Source organism: Tachyglossus aculeatus, chromosome 16 (assembly GCF_015852505.1).
Source record: "Tachyglossus aculeatus isolate mTacAcu1 chromosome 16, mTacAcu1.pri, whole genome shotgun sequence".
NCBI classification, from domain to species: Eukaryota; Metazoa; Chordata; class Mammalia; order Monotremata; family Tachyglossidae; genus Tachyglossus; species Tachyglossus aculeatus.
This window is the reverse complement of record NC_052081.1, coordinates 2,023,862-2,045,451: the sequence shown is the minus strand read 5'-3', so window position 1 is coordinate 2,045,451 and position 21,590 is coordinate 2,023,862. Positions and strand designations below refer to the sequence as shown.

The window sequence follows — 21,590 nt, the reverse complement described above, 5'->3', positions numbered from 1 at the left end:
AATCGTATTCATTGAGCGCTTACTGTGTGCAGAGCACTGTACTAAGCGCTCTGGATAGACCGACTGACCTTCCCAGGAGTCTGGCTAGGGCAGACTTCCCAGATTTCCCAGATTTCGGCTCTGGTGGGGCTGGGCTGTTGTACAAAGCGCTATGGATAGACCGACTGACCTTCCCAGGAGTCTGGCTAGGGCAGTTTTCCCAGATTTCGGCTCTGTTGGGGCTGGGCTGTTCCACCTTCACCCCCCAAGCCTTGCATCCCCCTAGCAGTCCTTCCATCCACGGATCAGTCACCATCAGGAACAGACAGACACCGCAGGCCCAGAGAGGGGCACTGGGTTGCCCCAGGGCGCACAGCGAGCCAGTCCAAGAGGCTCAAACCAGAGCTAGAATTCCCACTCCCCAATGGGAAGTGGACGTCTGCCGTCCCCCAAGGACACGTATGTGTACGTGTGTGTGTGAGGGGGGATGTGAGGCGTGTGAGGGTGGCCTGGACTAGGCCTTGGCCGCTCAGACCAAGGTGGGCGTCAGGTCCTCCTTGAAGTTGACCAGCGGTGCGGGCCAGCGGGCGGGATCGGGGTCTGCGTCGGACGGGGTGCTGTCGCTGGAGCTGGGACGGCGCCGAAAGCAGACTTCGCAGTAGAGCCCGGAGCGGCGGGGGGCGCGGCGGCAGGACCACTCGTCCGAGGAACTGCTGGACTCCGAGTCGGGGCAGCCCCCCGGGGCCGCCCAGGGCCGCCGTTCCGGCGCGGGGAAGAAGCGGGGCGCCCCGAAGGGCAGGATGGGGGACCCGGGGCTCCGTCCGATCCTGGGGGCTCCGGGCCGGTCCCGCCCGCTCTCTGCCGGGGGGCTTCGACTGCCGGCGGGAGGCCGGGGCCAAGAGGAGTCCTGGCCTCCCTCCGGATGCCCGCCGATGCCCCCGGCCTGGCTCGGCCTGTCGTCTTCCGGCAGGCCTGGGCCCAGGGTTGGCGTGGAGACCACCCTTCCTTGGCGGCCCCATCCCGGCACAGGCCCGGGAAAACGGGGCGGGGGCTGGAGGGCCGCTGCCCTTCGTCTTCTAACGTGGTAGGGGTTAAAGGTCATGCCGGCGTCGGGAGCCCTCCTCGGAGGCTCCCGGGTGGCAATGGGGTCGCGGGACCCCCGGGGACCTCCGCCCCACAGCTCCCACAAGACGTCCCTCAGTTGGTCGTGGCTGACAAACCGTCCGGGGACCGGGCGCGGCGGGGCCTGGCGGGGGGCGGCGGAGTCAGGGAGGTCCTCCGGCCCGGCCGCGTGCTCCTCGGGGCCGGGCGGCGGGTGCCAGGCGGGCGCCGGAGTGTCCGGGGGGCTGACGGGGTCCCGGCGCCCGGGGGAACTGGAAGGGGCAGGCGGGGCAGCATCCGACCCCGGAGAGCCCTCGGCCGCCATCAGCCTCACCAGCCTCTCTTTGGCCTTGGCCACCTGGTCCTGCAGCGTCTCGATGGCGGCGTTTTTCTGGGAGAACCGAGCCCCGTCGGGACGGGGGTCAAGCATCTGGGGGGTCTCCCACCCCCGCCCACCCCGAGGGCTCACGATCTGGGGAAGACCCACCCACCGCCGGAGCGGGCAGGGCATAGTTGAGGTGGTGGGGATGGGAATAATAATAATAATAATAATAATAATAATGGCATTCGTTAAGTGCTTACTATGTGCAGAGCACTGTTCTAAGCGCTGGTGGGGTTACAAGGTGATCAAGTTGTCCCATGTGTGGCTCACAGTCTTAACCCCCATTTTACAGATGAGGTAACTAAGGCTCCGAGAAGTTAAGTGACTTGCCCAAGGTCACACAGCAGACACGTGGGGGAGTCGGGATTGGAACCCGTGACCTCTGACTCCAAAGCCCATGCTCTTTCCACTGAAGGAGTGGGTTAATAAGCCGGGGGGAGGGAGAGCCCAGGGACCTCAAGGATTTGCCGGGAGCCTGGCAGGGGAGGGGGGCATTTGAGTTGGGGAGGGGTCATTAGCTGACTACACTTGCCAGCTGTGTGACTTTGGGCGAGTCACTTCACTTCTCTGGGCCTCAGTTCCCTCATCTGGAAAATGGGGATTAAGACTGGGAGCCCCCCGTGGGGCAAGCTGATCACCTTGTAACCTCCCCAGCGCTTAATAATAATAATGACGGCATTTATTAAGCGCTTACTATGTGCCAAGCACTGTTCTAAGCGCAGGGGAGGTTACAAGGTGATCAGGTTGTCCCAAAGTCTTAATCCCCATTTTACGGATGAGGTAACTGAGGCCCAGGGAAGTGAAGTGACTTGCCCAAAGTCACACAGCGGACAACTGGCAGAGCTGGGATTTGAACCCATGACCTCTGACTCCAAAGCCCGGGCTCTTTTCCACTGAGCCATGCTGCTTCTGTGCTTAAAGCAGTGCCTTGCACATAGTAAGCGCTTAGTAAAATGCCACTGTTGTTACCACGAATCCCGCCTCCGGCCGGGCCCCGGGCAGGCGGTATTTTCCGAGCGTCTGATGATACGTTTGACTGCTGCCCTTTAATTCATTTTCATGACTGTTTGGACGCCGGCCTCGCCGTTCTGCCTCCCCTCCCCCTGTTCCTTGGGAATCCTGCAGGGATGGGGAGCCCTTGGGAATCCCGCCGGGATCAATAAATACGATTGATGATGACGATGATGGGGGCTGGAGGCCACCGCTTAGTACGGTCCCGTTAACGGGGAGCACCGTCCGGCCCCCTCCAGCACCGCAGGATCCCGGCCTGCGCTGACCGGAGGGGCGGCTATCACAGTGGGCCACCCCGGGCCCACCCCCGGGCCCCGGCCCGGTGGCTACCTCGCTGAGCAGCCTCTTGAGAGAGTAGATCTGGTCTTCGCTGCTGGGGCCGGGGTGACTTTTGCTGGGGGAGCTGAAGTATTTGGCCAGGTGCCCCGCGGCCGGGCTTTCCTCGTCGAACGCCCGCCACTGCCTCAGCTGCGGGCACAAGAGCACACGGTGAATAATAACGATGGCGTTTATTAAGCGCTTACTATGTGCAGAACAATCAATCAATCAATCAATCGTACTGGACTGAGCGCTTGGGAAGTCCAAGTCGGCAACATCTAGAGACGGTCCCTACCCAACAGTGGGCTCACAGTCTACACTGTTTTAAGCGCTGGGAATGATACAATAATAATAATAATGGCATTTATGAAGCACTTATTAGGTGCAAAACATTCATTCAATTCATTCATTCAATCATATATATTGAGCGCTCATCTAGAAGTCTTTATTTATTTTACTTGTACATATCCATTCTAGACTGTGAGCCTAGACTGTGAGCCTGTTGTGGGGTAGGGATTGTCTGTATTTGTTGCTAAATTGCACTTTCAAAGCACTTAGTACAGTGTTCTGAACACAGTAAGCACTCAATAAGTATGATGGAGTGAATGATTTAATGTAAGCATCAAACGGCAGAGTCAGAAGCAAAAGCATCATGAGACTCTGTAAACAACACCTGTATATATGTATATATGTTTGTACATATTTATTACTCTATTTATTTTACTTGTACATATTTATTCTATTTATTTTATTTTGTTAATATGTTTTGTTTTGTTGTCTGTCTCCCCCTTCTAGACTGTGAGCCCGCTGTTGGGTAGGGACCGTCTCTATATGTTGCCAACTTGTATTTCACAAGCGCTTAGTACAGTGCTCTGCACGCAGTAAGCGCTCAATAAATACAATTGCATGCATGCATCCATTCTATTTATTTTATTTTGGTAGTATGTTTGGTTTTGTTCTCTGTCTCCCCCTTTTAGACTGTGAGCCCCCTGTTGGGTAGGGACTGTCTCTAGATGTTGCCAACTTGGACTTCCCAAGCGCTTAGTCCGGTGCTCTGCACACAGTAAGCGCTCAATAAATACGATTGATGATGATGATAGAAGGGGGAGACAGAGAACAACACCAAACATATTAACAAAATAAAATAAATACAATAGACATGTACAAGTAAAATAAATAGAGTAATAAATATGTACAAACATATAAACAGGTGCTGTGGGGAAGGGAAGGAGGTAAGACGGGGGAGATGGAGAGGGGGACGAGGGGGAGAGCACTGTACTAAGCGCTGGGGAGGTTACAAGGTGATCAGATTGTCCCATGGGGGGGCGCTCACAGTCTTAATCCCCATTTTACAGATGCGGTAACTGAGGCCCGGAGAAGTGAAGTGACTTGCCCAAAGTCACCCAGCTGACAATTGGTGGAGCCGGAATTTGAACCCGTGACCTCTGACTCCAAAGCCCGGGCTCTTTCCACTGAGCCACGCTGCTTCTCACAAGGTGATCGGGTTGTCCCACGGGGGGCTCACAGTCTTAAATCCCCATTTTTACAGGTGAGGTCACTGAGGCCCGGAGTACGTATTTATTCTATTTATTTTATTTTCTGTATATTTTTTGTTCTGTTGTCTGTCTCCCCCTTCTAGACTGTGAGCCCGCTGTTGGGTAGGGACCGTCTCTAGATGTTGCCAACTTGGACTTCCCTTTTAGACTGTGAGCCCACTGTTGGGTAGGGACTGTCTCAAGATGTTGCCAACTTGTACTTCCCAAGCGCTTAGTACAGTGCTCTGCACACAGTAAGCGCTCAATAAATACAATTGATTGATTAATTGATTCCCAAGCGCTTAGTCCAGTGCTCTGTGCACAGTAAGTGCTCAATAAATACGATTGAATGAATGAATGAATGAATGAGAAAATGAAGTGACTGGCCCAGAGTCACACAGCTGACAAGTGGCGGAGCCGGGATTAGAACCCATGACCTCTGACTCCCAAGCCCGGGCTCTTTCCACTGAGCCACGCTGCTTCTCTAATACATAAAATTATAGACACGGACATACGTGCTGTGGGGCTGGGACGGGTGGGGAGAACAAAGGGAGCGAGTCAGGGCGATGCAGAAGGGATGGGAAAAGTGGAAAGGAGGGGCTTAGTCTGGGAAGGCTTCTGGGAGGAGATGGGCTATTTATTTATTTTATTTGTACATATTTATCCTATTTATTTTATTTTGTTAATATGTTTTGTTTTGTTGTCTGTCTCCCCCTTCTAGACTGTGAGCCCGCTGTCGGGTAGGGACCGTCTCTAGATGTTGCCAACTTGGACTTCCCAAGCGCTTAGTCCAGTGCTCTGCACACAGTAAGCGCTCAATAAATGCGACTGAATGAATTTGAGGAGGGAGGCGAGCTCACTGCCCCGTGTCTGCCCCATGTCTGCGGGTCCTGAGATTCACACATCCCAGAAGACACGGCCATGGAATCCCACAGCTCTTCCCTGTCCGTCTGGAAACTGAGCCCGGGATTTTAAGAGCGGGTGTTTCATAGCCAATCCATCCATCAGCAGTACGCTCTGGCAATTGTCAGCTGTGTGACTTTGGGCAAGTCACTTCACTTCTCTGTGCCTCAGTTCCCTCATCCGGAAAATGGGGATGAAGACTGTGAGCCCCACGAGGGACAACCTGATCACCTTGTAACCTTCTCAACACTCAAGACAGTGCTTTGCACATAGTAAGCGCTTAATAAATGCCATTATCATTATTATTATTATTACTTATTGAGCGCTTGAATTGAATGAATTGAATTGAATGAATTGAACGAATGAATGAATGAATGAGCGCTTACTGTGTACAGGACGCTCAGGAGGGGGACTATTAATGTCTGTTTCCCCCCAACACAGACCGTAAGCTCGTTGTGAGTGGGGAATGTGTCCGTTTATTGTTCTATGTGCCAGCGCTTAGAACAGTGCTTTGCACATAGTAAGCGCTTAATAAATGCCATCATTATTATTATTATTATTGCCCTCTCCCAAGCGCTCCATACAGTGCTGTGCACACAATAAGCGCTCAATAAATACAATTGAATGACTGAATTCAGTCGGTAGACACCATCGCCACCCTCAAGGAGCTGACAATCGGAGTTCTCCCCGCAGTCGGGCCTGGGTTTCAGGGGAAACCACCGGGGCACTAATCAATCAATCAATCAATCGTATTTATTGAGCGCTTACTGTGTGCAGAGCACTGTACTAAGCGCTTGGGAAGTCCAAGTTGGCAACATATAGGGACAGTCCCTACCCAACAGTGGGCTCACAGTCTAAAGGGCTCACAGTCTAGAGGGTTCACAGGAGGCCCTCGTCCCCCTCTCCATCCGCCCCCATCTTACCTCCTTCCCTTCCCCACAGCACCTGTATATATATATATATGTTTGTACATATTTGTTACTCTATTTACTTATTTATTTATTTTACTTGTACATATCTATTCTATTTATTTTATTTTGTTAGTATGTTTGGTTTTGTTCTCTGTCTCCCCCTTTTAGACTGTGAGCCCACTGTTGGGTAGGGACTGTCTCTATATGTTGTCAACTTGTACTTCCCAAGCGCTTAGTACAGTGCTCTGCACACAGTAAGCGCTCAATAAATATGATTGATGATGTTGATGATGACAAAAGGTAGAACCCGGTAATTGCCTGCTGAGGGAGAGTTTGGTTTCTTAAGAGCAGGTTTTTGAAATTGCCTTCAAGTCGCAAACCGCCCCGTTTCTAAGGCACGTCTGAACAGGTTTCTGTTGGGGTGGACGATTCCTTTCTGGAATCGTGTTTCTTTTCCTCCTTTCTCTGTTCCCACCCCCCGGTTGGGGGGCTCCAGGGTTGGGGGGCTTTGGGACGGGCTGGGTTTAGTCAGGACTTCTCCGCCGGACCGACGTTTTCCAAAACAGACTCCCGTATTGCGTGTCGGCCCGCTGCAGGCGGGACGAGTCACCCTGCCCCTTGTCGTTCTTTCTCCACGTCCCACCCGACGCAGCCATGAAATCCCCCAGTCAATCAATCAATCAATCAATCGTATTTATTGAGCGCTTACTGTGTGCAGAGCACTGTACTAAGCGCTTGGGAAGTCCAAGTTGGCAACATCTAGAGACAGTCCCTACCCAACAGTGGGCTCACAGTCTAAAAGGGGGAGACAGAGAACAAAACCAAACATACTAACGAAATAAAATAAATAGAATAGAATAGAATAGAATAGAATAGATTTATTCTAGTCCTTTGTGGTCGGCACACGGGAATGACCGCGGCCTCCCGCCGCCCCTAGTCTCCTCACGCCAGCCTTGGGGGTCGGGGTCCACGCAGGAGGAAGGGAAAGAGGGTCCCCGACCCTTCACTGGGTGTCTCGGAATGGAGGGTTGAAATGATTCTCCTCCTAAATGTGCTGAGGGCTGAGAGACAGGGCCAGGCCACAACTTAGGGATTGATCAATAATCATAATGATGGCATTTATTGAGCACTTACTATGTGCAAAGCACTGTTCTAAGCGCTAGGGAGGTTACAGGGTGATCAGATTGTCCCATGGGGGGCTCACAGTCTTCATCCCCAATATATAGATGAGGTAACTGAGGCCCAGAGAAGTGAGGTGACTTGCCCAAAGTCACCCAGCTGACAGTTGGCGGAGCTAGGATTTGAACCCATGACCTCTGACTCCAAGGCCAGTGCTCTTTCCACTGAGCCGCGCTGCTTCAAGCCACCGGCGAGCGGTCCAGAGTCCCCAGGTGAGGCTCATTCATTCATTCAATCATTCAATTCATTCAATTCAATTCATTCAAGCGCTCAATAAGTACTGCTGATTGATGGATTGGCTATGAAGCACACGCTCTTAAAATCCCCGGCTCAGTTTCCAGACTGACAGGGAAGAGCTGTGGGGCTCCATGGCCGTGTCTTCTGGGACGTGTGAATCGCAGGACCCGCAGACACGGGGCAGACACGGGGCAGTGAGCGCGCCTCCCTCCTCAAATTCATTCGGTCGCATTTATTGAGCGCTTACTGTGTGCAGAGCACTGGACTAAGCGCTTGGGAAGTCCAAGTTGGCAACATATAGAGACGATTGATTGATTGATTGTACTTCCCAAGCACTTAGTACAGTGCTCTGCACACAGTAAGCGCTCAATAAATACGATTGATTGATTATTTATTTATTTTACTGGTACATATCTATTCTATTTATTTTATTTTGTTAATATGTCTGGTTTTGTTCTCTGTCTCCCCCTTCTAGACTGTGAGCCCACTGTTGGGGAGGGACCGTCTCTAGATGTTACCGACTTGTACTTCCCAAGCGCTTAGTACAGTGCCCTGCACACAGTAAGCGCTCAATAAATACGATTGATTGATTGATCGATTGATTGACGGTCCCTACCCAACGGGGAAGCAGGGTAGCCTAGTGGAAAGAGCCCCGGCCTGGGTTCTAATCCCGTCCCGCCCTCTGCGTGATCTTGGGCAAGTGGCTTCACTTCTCTGGGCCTCAGCTGGAAAATGGGGACTCAAAGCCTGTTCTCCCTCCTCCTTCGACTGTGAGTCCCACTAGGCCTAGTGGTTAATAAATTATTAAGTGCTTAATAAATGTCATCGTTATTATTATTATTATTATTATTATTATTATTATTATTATTATTATTATTATTATTATTACCTGGGGCAGGAAGACGAAGCAGTTGACCGTGGTCGTGCAGATGATGATACCACCGGACGTGAGACCAAAGAGCAGGTTGGGCCAGGTGGGGAAGAGGTGGGCAACCAGCAGGGTGGTGCCAGTTGCCAGCGCGGCCAGGAAGATGCCCGCAAGGAGGGCAGAGGACTGGTTCACCGGCGGAGAGCTGATGGGGCCCGTCAGTCCGGCCACGTACGCGCCCACCAGTAAGAGTGCCCCCTGAGCAGAAAGGATCATAATAACGACGCGCGTGTATTAATAATAATAATAATAATGGCGTTCATTAAGCACTTACTACGTACAAAGCACTCTTCTAAGCGCTGGGGAGGATACAAGGTGATCAGGTTGTCCCACGGGGGGCTCACAGTCTTCATCCTTTTAGACTGTGAGCCCGTTGTCGGGTAGGGACCGTCTCTATATGATGCCAACTTGAACTTCCCAAGCGCTCAGTACGGTGCTCCGCAGACAGTAAGCGCTCAATCAATCAATCAATCGTATTTATTGAGCGCTTACTGCGTGCAGAGCACTGGACTAAGCGCTTGGGAAGTCCAAGTCGGCAGCATATAGAGACATAAATACGATCGATTGATTCATCCCCATTTTACAGGTGAGGGTGGCTCAGTGGAAAGAGCCCGGGCTTTGGAGTCGGAGTTCATGGGTTCAAATCCCGGCTCCGCCGATTGTCAGCTTGGGTGGCTTTGGGCAAGTCACTTCACTTCCCCGGGCCTCAGTTCCCTCATCTGGAAAATGGGGGTTAAGACTGTGAGCCCCACATGGGGCAACCTGATCACCTTGAATCCTCCCCAGAGCTTAGAACAGTGCTTGGCACATAGTAAGTGCTTAACAAATGCCATCATTATTATTATCATTATTAATCCCTGTTTTCCAGATGAGGGAACTGAGGCCCAGAGAAGTGACTTGCCCAAAGTCACACAGCTGACAACCGGAGGAGCTGGGATTAGAACCCGTGACCTCTGACTCCAAAGCCCGGGATCGTTCCGCTGAGCCACGCTGAAGCACTTCTTGTGTGCCAATCAATCAATCACTGGTACCTATACAGAAGCAGCGTGGCTCAGTGGAAAGAGTCCAGGCTTTGGAGTCAGGGGTCATGGGTTCAAATCCCTGCTCCACCAACTGTCAGCTGTGTGACTTTGGGCAAGTCCCTTCACTTCTCTGGGCCTCAGTTACCTCATCTGGAAAATGGGAATGAAGACTGGGAGCCCCCCGTGGGACAACCTGATCACCTTGTATCCTCCCCAGCGCTTAGAACAGTGCTTTGCACATAGTAAGCGCTTAACAAATGCCATTATTATTATTATTATTATTAATCCCCAATTTCCAGATGAAGTAACTGAGGCACAGAGAAGTGACCTGCCCAAAGTCATACAGCTGACAATTGGCGGAGCCGGGATTAGAACCCATGACCTCTGACTCCAAAGCCCGGGATCGTTCCGCTAAGCCACACTGAAGTGCTTCTTGTGTGCCAATCAATCAATCACTGGTATATATGTATATATGTTTGTACATATTTATTACTCTATTTATTTATTTTACTTGTACATATCTATTCTATTTATTTTATTTTGTTAGTATGTTTGGTTTTGTTTTCTGTCTCCCCCTTTTAGACTGTGAGCCCACTGTTGGGTAGGGACTGTCTCTAGATGTTGCCAACTTGTACTTCCCAAGCGCTTAGTCCAGTGCTCTGCACACAGTAAGCACTCAATAAATACGACTGATTGATTGATTGATTGATTGGTACCTATAGAGAAGCAGCGTGGCTCAGTGGAAAGAGCCCGGGCTTTGGAGTCAGAGGTCATGGGTTCAAATCCCGGCTCTGCCAATTGTCAGCTGTGTGACTTTGGGCAACTCACTTAACTTCTCTGGGCCTCAGTTACCCCATCTGGAAAATGGGGATGAAGACTGTGAGCCCCCCGTGGGACAACCTGATCACCTTGTATCCTCCCCAGCGCTTAGAACAGTGCTTTGCACATAGTAAGCTCTTAATAAATGCCATCATTATTATTATTATTGAGCACTTTTTATGCGCAGAGCACTGTACTGAGAACTTGGGAGAGGACAATACAACAGGGTTAGCAGACGTGTTCCCTGCCCACGATGAGCTTACAGGCTAGAGGACACTGTGCTAAGCACTGGGGCAGATACAAATGTGGACTAGTGGGTAGAGCCCTTGTCTGGGAGTCAGAGGACCTGGCTTCTATCCCCGGCTCTGCCACTCATCTGCTGTGTGACCTTGGGCCAGTCACTTCACTTCTCTGTCCCTCAGTTACCTCACCGGTAAAATAAGGATTAAGACTGTGACCCCGACGTGGGACAACCTGATTACCTTGTCTCTACCCCAGTGCTTGGAACAGTGCTGGGCACATAGTGCTTAACTATTATAATAATTATTATTATTACATTCATTCAGTCGTATTTATTGAGCACTTACTGTGTGCAGAGCACTGTACTAAGCGCTTGGGGAGTACAAGTCGGCAACATATAGAGGCAGTCCCTACCCTGCAATGGGCTCACAGTCCTGGCACTTCCTTGGGACGTGGACTGTTTCCAACCTGGTTGGATTGTATCCAAGCGCTTAGTACAGTGCCTGGCACAGAGTAAACACTTAACGAATACCACAATCTTATTTATTGAGCGCTTACGGGGGGCAGTGCACTGCGCTGCAAGTACAAGATCACAACAAATCAGATCATCCGTTCGGATGTGACCCCGGCCCCCCATGGGTCTCCCAGTCTGAGGGAAATGGGAGAAGCAGCGTGGCTCAGTGGAAAGAGCCCGGGCTTGGGAGTCAGAGGTCATGGGTTCTAATTCTGCTTCTGTCACTTGTCGGCTGTGTGACTTTGGGCAAGTCACTTCACTTCTCTGTGCCTCAGTTCCCTCATCTGTCAAATGCGGGTGAAGACTGTGAGCCCCATGTGGGACATCCTGATTACCTTGTATTTCCCCCAGCGCTTAGAACAGTGCTTGGCACATAGTAAGCGCTTAACAAAATACCATTTTGAAGCAGCGTGGCTCAGAGGAAAGAGCCTGGGCTTTGGAGTCTGAGGTCATGGGTTCAAATCCCAGCTCCGCCAATTGTCAGCTGGGTGACTTTGGGCGAGTCACTTCACTTCTCTGGGCCTCAGTGACCTCATCTGGAAAATGCGGGTGAAGACTGTGAGCCCCCCGTGGGACAACCTGATCACCTGGTAACCTCCCCAGCGCTTAGAGCAGTGCTTGGCATATAGTAAGCGCTTAATAAATGCTATCATTATTATTATTATTATGAGAGGGCGGGGTAAGGGGTTCCGGTTACCCACCTTGCTTCCCAGGATGAGGACGACCCAGAGGTCGGCGTAGCGTGAAGCGCAGAGGTGAGTCCAGGCTCCAGAACAGAAGAGGTCTCTGTCAGACACCTGGGGGGGGTTCAATCAATCAATCAATCAATCAATCATACTTATTGAGCGCTTACTGTGTGCAGAGCACTGGACTAAGCACTAGGGAAGTCCAAGTCAGCAACATATAGAGACAGTCCCTACCCAACAGCGGGCTCACAGTCTAGAAGGGGGAGACAGAGAACAAAACCAAACATACTAACAAAATAAAATAAATAAAATAGATATGTACAAGTAAAATAAATAGAGTAATAAATACGTACAAACATATATACATAGACACAGGTGCTGTGGGGAAAGGAAGGAGGTAAGATGGGGGGATGACGAGGGGGAGAGGAAGGAAGGGGCTCAGTCTGACGGTTGGGACAGAGGTGAAGAGGGGCGGGCATGGGTGATGTACTGAACGGGGGTGGGAGCGGATGGGGCACGGGGACCCCCTCTCTGTACCCCGCTGGTCCCCCAATATCATCAATCGTATTTATTGAGCGCTTACTGCGTGCCAGAGCACTGTACTAAGCGCTTGGTTCCCAGACCCAGCTGACCTGAATCCTGCCACTTTGGTGGGAGAGCAAAGCCAAAGCTCATTCATTCATACATTCATTCAGCCGTATTTATTGAGCGCTTACTGTGTGCAAAGCCACCACTCAGTCGTACTTACTGAGCGCTTACTGTGTGCAGAGCCGTCAGGCCATCATATTTATTGAGCGCTTACTGTGTGCAGAGCATTTATTTATTCATTCAATCGTATTTATTGAGCGCTTACTGTGTGCAAAGCCACCACTCAGTCATATTTACTGAGTGCTTACTGTGTGCAGAGCCGTCAGGCCATCATATTTATTGAGCGCTTACCGTGTGCAGAGCATTTATTCATTCATTCGATCGTATTTATTGAGCGCTTACTGTGTGCAAAGCCACCACTCAGTCGTACTTACTGAGTGCTTACTGTGTGCAGAGCCCTCAGGCCATCATATTTATTGAGCGCTTACTGTGTGCAGAGCATTTATTCATTCATTCAATCGTATTTATTGAGCGCTTACTGTGTGCAAAGCCACCACTCAGTCATACTTACTGAGAGCTTACTGTGTGCAGAGCCGTCAGGCAATCATATTTATTGAGCGCTTACTGTGTGCAGAGCATTTATTCATTCATTCAATCGTATTTATTGAGCGCTTACTGTGTGCAGAGCCGTCAGGCAATCATATTTATTGAGTGCTTACTGTGTGCAGAGCATTCATTCATTCATTCATTCAGTCGTATTTATTGAGCACTTACTGTGTGCAGAGCACTGGACTAAGCGCTTGGGAAGTACAACAAATCGGCAACAGATAGAGACGGTCCCTACCCAACAAGGGGCTCACAGGCTAGAAGGGGGAGACAGACAAAAAAGCAGCCAGTCAATAGTATTTATTGAGCACTTACTGTGTGCAGAGCACTGTACTAAGCGCTCAGGAGAGGACAATAGAACAATAAGCAGAGGCATTCCCTGCCCTCAACGAGCTTACGGTCTAGAGGGGGAGGCAGACATTAATAGAAAGAAATACTCTCACTTCATCGGTGAAGCAGGAACCCATGTGACTGCTTATTGTTCTATTATCCTCTCCCAAGTGCTTAGTACACAGCGCCCAATAAATAATAATGATATTTGCTAAGCTCTTATTATGTACCAAACACTGTTCTAAGCGCTGGGGTAGATACAAGGTAATGAGGTTGTCCCATGTGGGGCTCCCAGTCTTAATCCCCATTGTACACATGGGGTAACTGAGGCCCAGAGAAGTGAAGTGACTTGCCCCAAATCAATCAATCGTATTTATTGAGCGCTTACTGCATGCAGAGCACTGTACTAAGCGCTTGGGAAGTCCAAGTTGGCAACATATAGAGACAGTCCCTACCCAACAGTGGGCTCACAGTCTAAGTCACACAGCTGACAATGGCAGAGCCGGGATTAGAACCCACAACCTCTGACTCCCAAACCCGGACTCTTTCCGCTAAGCCATGTGGCTTCTCAATAATAATAATGATAATGGTATTTATTAAGCGCTTACTATGTGCAAAGCACTGTGCTAAGTGCCGGGGAGGTTACAAGGTGATCAGGTTGTCCCACGGGGGGCTCACAGTCTTCATCCCCATTTTACAGATGAGGTATCTGAGGCCTAGAGAAGTGAAGTGACTTGCCCAAAGTCACCCAGCTGACAATCGGCAGAGCCGGGATTTGAACCCATGACCTCTGACTCCAAAGCCCGGGCTCTTTTCCACTGAGCCACGCTGTTTTTGGGTAGGGATTGTCTCTCTCTGTCGCCGAACTGTACTTTCCAAGCACTTAGTCCAGTGCTCTGCCCACAGTAAGCGCTCAATAAATACGATTGAATGAAACAGAATAGAGAAGCAGCGTGGCTCAGTGGAAAGAGCCCGGGCTTTGGAGTCAGAGGTCATGGGTTCAAATCACGGCTCCACCGATTGTCAGCTGTGTGACTTTGGGCAAGTCACTTCACTTCTCTGTTCCTCAGTTACCTCATCAGCATGGCTCAGTGGAAAGAGCCCGGGCTTTGGAGTCAGAGGTCATGGGTTCAAATCCCGGCTCCACCAACTGTCAGCTGTGTGACTTTGGGCAAGTCACTTCACTTCTCTGTGCCTCACTTCCCTCATCCGTAAAATGGGGATTAAGACCGTGAGCCCCACGTGGGACAACCTGATCACCTTGTATCCCCCCAGCGCTTAGAACAGTGCTTTGCCCGTAGTAAGCGCTTAACAAATAAAAAAATAACAAAAAAATGGGGATGAAGACTGTGAGCCCTCCGTGGGACAACCTGATCACCTTGTAACCTCCCCAGCGTTTAGAACATAGTAAGTGCTTAATAAATGCCGTCATCATCATTATTATTATTACCCCAGCGCTTAGAACAGTGGCACATAGTAAGCGCTTATTAAATACCACCATTATTATTATTACTATTATTAAATACGATTAAAGGAATGAACCCAATGAGCTCGGTCAGCTCCCACCCTCTCCACCCATTCCCAGAGGCCAGCTGGGGGAGGTGGGGAAGGGCAGTGGTGGGGGGAGAGGGCGTCCAAGAAGTAACCTCTTACCCTCACGGTGAAACTGAAGACGCGGAGACAGCGGACCGGGTCCGAGAGAGTCCAGGTGGCGAGCAGCACGGCGTCGGCCAAGACCAGCGCGGCCACCAGCCCCAGCAGTTGCAGGTCTTTGATGATCTGCCAAGGACCGGGACTGGGGGGAGCGCCAACTTTCCCGCAAGCGAGGCTTTGGGGCACCCCCTCCTCGCCACCCGCCGGGGGACGCGGGGCCCGGGGGACACTCACCACTCTCTTGTTGGGAAGGCGTTGGGTGAACACTTTGTGGAGTCTCCAGCTCTTCCCCAGGATGGGACAGAATATCAGCGAGCTTCCAAGGGCCAGCAGGGCCAGCCGGGTCTGTGCGGGAATGGGGCGGGAGAGGAGGCGTGAGGGGAGGTGGGCATCAGGGTGGCAAAGCAGGAGCTGGGGGGCTTCTCTTCTGCCCGAGAAGGGCAAGGAGAGGGTGGGATCATTCCCAACTCCCCAAACCAACACATTCATCCATTCATTCTATCGTATTTATTGAGCGCTTGCTGGGTGCAGAGCGCTGGACTAAGTGCTTAGAGATGGTCCCTACCCAACAGCGGGCTCACAGGTTTTGTTCTCTGTCTCCCCCTTTTCGACTGTGAGCCCACTGTTGGGTAGGGACCGTCTCTAGATGTTGCCAACTTGGACTTCCCAAGCGCTTAGTACAGTGCTCTGCACACAGTAAGTGCTCAATAAATACGATTGATGATTGATGATGATGATATAATAATAATAATACCAGTGGTGTTTGTTAACGTGCCAGGCACTGTACTAAGCCCTGGGGTGGGTTGTATTGTAATAATAATAATGGTATTTGTTAAGCGCTTACTATTCATTCATTCATTCATTCATTGAGCGCTTACTGTGTGCACAGCACTGGACTAAGCACCTGGGAAGTCCAAGTTGGCAACATCTAGAGACGGTCCCTACCCAACAACGGGCTCACAGTCTAGAAGGGGGACACAGCGGGGAGAGGGTGCATATAATAATAATAATACCAGTGGTATTTGTTAACGTGCCAGGCACTGTACTAAGCCCTGGGGTGGGTTGTATTGTAATAATAATAATGGTATTTGTTAAGTGCTTACTATTCATTCATTCAATCATATTTATTGAGCACTTACTGTGTACAGAGCAATGGACTAAGTGCTTGGGAAGTCCAAGTTGGCAACATCTAGAGACAGTCCCTACCCAACAGCGGGCTCACAGTCTAGAAGGGGGACACAGCGGGGAGAGGGTGCATATAATAATAATAATACCAGTGGTATTTGTTAACGTGCCAGGCACTGTACTAAGCCCTGGGGTGGGTTGTATTGTAATAATAATAATGGTATTTGTTAAGCGCTTACTATTCATTCATTCATTCATTCAATCGTATTTATTGAGTGCTTACTGTGTGCACAGCACTGGACTAAGCGCTTGGGAAGTCCAAGTTGGCAACATCTAGAGACGGTCCCTACCCAACAGCGGGCTCACAGTCTAGAAGGGGGACACAGAGGGGAGAGGGTGCATATAACAATAATAATAATACCAGTGGTATTTGTTAATGTGCCAGGCACTGTACTAAGCCCTGGTGTAGGTTGTATTGTAATAATAATAATGGTATTCGTTAAGCGCTTACTATGTGCCAAGTGTTGCGGTAGATACAAGGTAATCAGGTTGTCCCACGGAGAGCAGCAGCATGGCTTAGTGGAAAGAGCATGGACTTGGGAGTCAGAGGTCATGGATTCTAATCCCGCTTCTGTCTCTTCTCAGCTGTGTGACTTTGGGCAAGTCACTTCACTTCTCTGGGCCTCAGTTACCTCATCTGGAAAATGGGGGTGAAGACTGTGGGCCCCATGTGGAACAACCTAGTTACCTTGTATCTACCCAGTGCTTAGAACAGTGCTGGGCACATAATAAGCGCTTAACAAATACCAAAGTCATTATTATATTATTATTATTCATCCCTATTTTACGGATGAGGTAACAGGCTCAGAGAGGCGAAGTGACTTGCCCAACGTCACGCAGCTGATAAATGGCGGAGTTGGGATTAGAACCCTGATTCCCAAGCCCGATCTCTGATTCCCAAGCCCGGGCTCTTTCCACTAAGCCATTGTACTCTCCCAAGTGCTTAGTTCAGTGCTCTGCACACAATAATTGCTCAATAAATCCTCTCCACAGGCATCTCCTCTCCCATGACCCCCTATAACAGCTCCGCCTTACTCCAGAACTGCCTTCCACAGGACTCCATCCTCCTCCACCTCAGAGACATTTTTGCCAAGAGCCCCCGGACTCTCCTTGCCATTAACCTCTTTGATCTGATTTGACTGACCTATGGACAATTCATTCTTCTGCCTATTTTATGGTCACTTCTGCATGTGCTCTCTGTGACGTCATCATCTGCTTATTTTACTATTCCCAACGAATGTTAATTGTTAACGTCCCTCGATGGCAACACCCGCTTATCTTACTGCCATCACCCATCCACGTGTTTTGTTGTCGTCTGTCTCCCCCTTCTAGACTGTGAGCCCGCTGTTGGGTAGGGGCCGTCTCTAGATGTTGCCCACTTGGACTTCCCAAGCGCTTAGTACAGTGCTCTGCACACAGTAAGCACTCAATGAATACGATTGAATGAATAAATATGACTGAATACAAGCAAATTGGGTTGGACATATTTCCTGTCCCACGCGGGGCTCACAGTCTTAATCCCCATTGTACAGGTGAGGGAACTGAGGCCCAGAGAAGTGAAGCGACTTGCCCAAGGCCACACGGCAGTTCAAATGTCCTGCAGGGGCGAAGCCCCCGGGCCCTGGGACCACTCACCTGGACCACGGTCTCCAGCGACGCTCCGGCCCAGGTGCCGGGCTCCTGGACCCCGAAGAGGAAGGCGCTGCTGTACGTCAGCCCGCTGCCCAGCAGGGTCACGATGTTCAGGTTGGGGCTGGACATCTTCACGATCCTGGGGGTCGGGGGGCCTGGCGGTCAGTGCCGGGGTCCCACACGGAAAGAGAAATCCCCTCCCCAGGTGCCCTCCATGCCCCTCCGGGCCCAAACCGACCCCGCTCGGTCCCCGCCACCCGGGTTGGACATTGTGATCAGCGGGTCTGCCTGGGGAAAATAATGGGTGCCCAAAGAAAGCTGGGAATTACGGGAAAGCTTTGCCATAATAAACTCCAGCAATTTGTTTACAAAGTTCTTAGAATGGAAACATCCCTAATTTGTACCTGAGCACAAGCACGTGCATGCACACATGTTCCACATGATCCCACCCATACCACCCCCAATTCCCACTCAGCCCTCTCCCAAGGGACCATCGAAGGGTCCTGCCACAGGCGATGGACAACAAGCTTTGATTTCCTGCTGTGGGGGAGGAGGAGGAGGAGGAAGACGAGGAGGAGGAGAAAGAGGAGAAGAGGAGGAGGGAGAAGAGGAGGAGGAGGAGAAAGAGGAAGAAGGAGAGGAGGAGGAAAAGGGGAAGAAGAGGAGGAGGGAGAAGAGGAGGAGGAGAAAGAGCAGGGAGAAGAGAAGGAGAAGGGAGGAAGAAGAGGAAGAGGAGGAGAAAGAGGAGGGAGAAGAGAAGAGGAGGGAGAAGAGCAGGAGGAGGAGGAGAAGGAGCAGGGAGAAGAGAAGGAGAAAGGAGGAAGAAGAAGAAGAAGAGGAGGAGGAAGAGGAGGAGACAGATGAGGAGGGAGAAGAGCAGGAGGAGGAGGAGAAGGAGCAGGGAGAAGAGAAGGAGAAAGGAGGAAGAAGAGGAAGAGGAGGGAGAAGAGGGGGGAGAAGAGCAGGAGGAGGAGGAGAAGGAGCAGGGAGAAGAGAAGAAGAAAAGAGGAAGAGGAGTAGAAAGAGGAGGGAGAAGAGAAGAGGAGGGAGAAGAGCAGGAAGAGGAGGAGAAGGAGCAGGGAGAAGAGAAGGAGAAAGGAGGAAGAGGAAGAAGAAGAGGAGAAAGAGGAGGAGGGAGAAGAGCAGGAGGAGGAGAAAGAGCAGGGAGAAGAGAAGGAGAAAGGAGGAAAAAGAGGAAGAGGAAGAGAAAGAGGAGGAGGGAGAAGAGCAGGAGGAGGAGGAGAAGGAGCAGGGAGAAGAGAAGGAGAAAGGAGGGAGAAGAGGAGGGAGGAGGAGAAAGAGGAGGGAGGAGGAGAAAGAGGAGGGAGAAGAGAAGGAGGAGGAGGAGAAGGAAGAGGAGGAGAAAAGAGGATGAAAGGGAGGAGAAGGAGGGAGAAGAGGAGGAGGAAAAGGAGGAGGAGTAGAAATCGATCAGTCAATGGTGTTTGTTGAGTGCTTACTGTGTGCAGAGCACTGTACTATGCACTTGGGAGAGGACAATGCAATAGAGTTGGTAGAGATGTTCTCTGCCCCCCAAGAGCTTACAACCCAGAATGGGAAACAGACATTAATAATAATAACAATATCATTAATAGAGATAAATAAATTACGGCACACAATCTACTCACGCGCATATGCACACCCTCCTGCAGGCCCACACACACCTACACTCACACACCCACATCCACACTACACTCACACGCCCACCTAAGCCCATCGACGTCCACGCTCACCAACCGTCCCCCCGAGTGGGCCCAGGGGCCCTCGGTGATCCCGTGGGGCCGGTGGCGGGGGAGCGGGGGTCGTCGGGGTGAGGGCGGGGGGCTCACCTGTTCCTGCGGCAGCGGATGGTGAAGGCCAGGAAGAAGAGGGTGAGGAGGAGTCCGGCCCCGAGGAGAGTCCACACGACGCCCCGGAGGGCAGGGGCCAGGGACGGGGGGCTCCCACGGCCCCCGCTATCGTCTGACGGAGTCTGGGGAAGAGGAGAGTTGAGGGGGAGCCGGGGTGGGGGGCTGTGAACCTGGGCCCAACCCCATCCCCGCTCAGGAGATTGGCGCTTCCTGTTGACGTTCCGAGTGCTGAATTTGGATTTGGGTTATTTAAGTGCTCACTATGTGCCAGGCACTGTACTAAACACTGGGGTGGACACAAACAAATCGGCTGGACACAGTTCCCGTCCCACATGGGGCTCACAGTCTCAATCTTTATTTGTCAGATGAGGAACTGAGGCCCAGGGATGTGAAGCGACTTAGCCAAGGTTACACAGGTGACGGAGCCGGGATTAGAACCCACGACCTTCCCAGGCCCGGGATCTAGCCACTACACCATCTCCCTGGTGTTTGTGGGGTGTCCCTTCCTGGGGGGTGGGGTAGTCCCCGAGAGCCCCTGCTGGGTTGGGGGGGGGGGTCTCAAACTGATTTTCTTGGACTTAGTCCAGCCCCAGCACAACGCTCAGCACACAGCAGGTGCCCAGTACAGTGCTCTGCACACAGCAGGCACCCAGTAATAGTAATAATTATGATGGCATTTATTAAGCGCTTACTATGTGCAAAGCACTGTTCTAAGCACAGTACAGGGCTCTACCCATAGCCGTCACCTGGTACAGGGCTCTGCACACGCAGTAGACGTCTAGTCCACTTCTCAGCCCACAATAGGTGCCCATTCAGCGTTTGGTCCCCTGAAGCTCAGCGCCGTGGTCAGTATGCAGCCGGCATGCAGTAAATTATAATAATAGTAATAATAATGATGGCATTTATCAAGCGCTTACTATGTGCAAAGCACCTTTCTAAGCGCTGGGGAGGTTACAAGGTGATCAGGTTGTCCCACACGGGGCTCACAGTCTTCATCCCCATTTTAGAGATGAGGGAACTGAGGCCCAGAGAAGTGGAGCGACTTGCCCCAAGTCACCCAGCTGACGAGTGGCGGAGCCGGGATTTGAACCCATGACCTCTGACTCCAAAGCCCGGGCTCTTTCCACGGAGCCACGGAAGCGGGGTGGCCTGTGTGCTGTGTGACCTTGGGAAAGTCACTTGACTTCTCTGGGCCTCAGTGACCTCATCTGTAAAACGGGGCCGAAGACTGGGAGCCCCCTTTTAGACCGTGAGCCCACTGTTGGGTAGGGACTGTCTCTGTATGTTGCCAATTTGTACTTCCCAAGCGCTTAGTCCAGTGCCCTGCACATAGTAAGCGCTCAATAAATACGATTGATGATGATGATGACATGGACTGTGTCCAGCCCGACTTGCTTGTGTCCACCCCAGCGTTAAGTACAGTGCCCGGGACACAGAAAGCACTTAAGAAGTACCGTAAAAAGGAGGATGAATGATAACCATGGGCTGTATAGCGGGTGCCCCAACCTTTGTGGTCCCGGGCAACTTGCAGCCACACCTGCTGTGGGGGTGAGCCCCAGGCCCCTCCCCACCCTGACTCGATTTCCCCTCGCGGGAGCGGACACTTACAACGACCACGGAGCAGAGGTCACGGTGCTCGGAGCAGGCGTGGGAGCAGTTGCGGGTGGGCTCCATGGCGGGCATGAGGGCGGGCGGGCGGCGCTCAGGCCCAGCCGCGGTGCCCCCGGCCCCGGGGCGCGGGCCCGGGCCCCAAGATCGGCGGTCCCATGCGCCTCGTCTTCTGAGTGCCCATGCCCACGTGCGAGGTGTCCGGGGGTGCGAGAGGAGGTCACCGGCTCCCCGGGGCCTGCTCAGCGGGGGCTCCGGCCACCCCGGGATGGGCACCGGGGACACCGGGAGGGGGTCTCCGTCCCCCCACCGCGGGTGGGCCGGCCTCTCCGACCGCTCCGGCCATCTGCGGGACGCCACACCTGAAAGACAA

The 21,590-nt window shown here is 51.8% G+C and overlaps 1 protein-coding gene across 1 annotated transcript; it reads right to left on the bottom strand.

Moving 5' to 3' along the window:
* Positions 1-508: 508 nt before the first annotated feature.
* GPR156 (G protein-coupled receptor 156) lies at positions 509-21,283 on the bottom strand. The gene is made up of 9 exons (XM_038757838.1): positions 21,218-21,283; positions 19,589-19,731; positions 17,763-17,898; positions 15,177-15,287; positions 14,943-15,068; positions 11,781-11,876; positions 8,446-8,682; positions 2,804-2,941; positions 509-1,471 (listed from the first exon to the last, which is right to left on the bottom strand). Exons 1-9 carry the CDS (start codon positions 21,281-21,283, stop codon positions 509-511), a joined length of 2,016 nt encoding a protein of 671 aa, XP_038613766.1.
* Between the last annotated feature and the right edge of the window lie 307 nt (positions 21,284-21,590).

What these genes read in the sequence shown, in the direction of transcription:
- GPR156 (XM_038757838.1), bottom strand. Translation starts at nt 21,283, where the DNA reads ATGGAGCCCACCCGCAACTGCTCCCACGCCTGCTCCGAGCACCGTGAC. An exon ending in GCCTTCCCAACAAGAGAGTG is followed by an intron (nt 15,069 to 15,176) that starts GTGAGTGTCCCC and finishes GGTCCTTGGCAG; the next exon opens with ATCATCAAAGACCTGCAACT. An exon ending in GCTTCGTCTTCCTGCCCCAG is followed by an intron (nt 2,942 to 8,445) that starts GTAATAATAATA and finishes TTGTGCCCGCAG; the next exon opens with CTGAGGCAGTGGCGGGCGTT.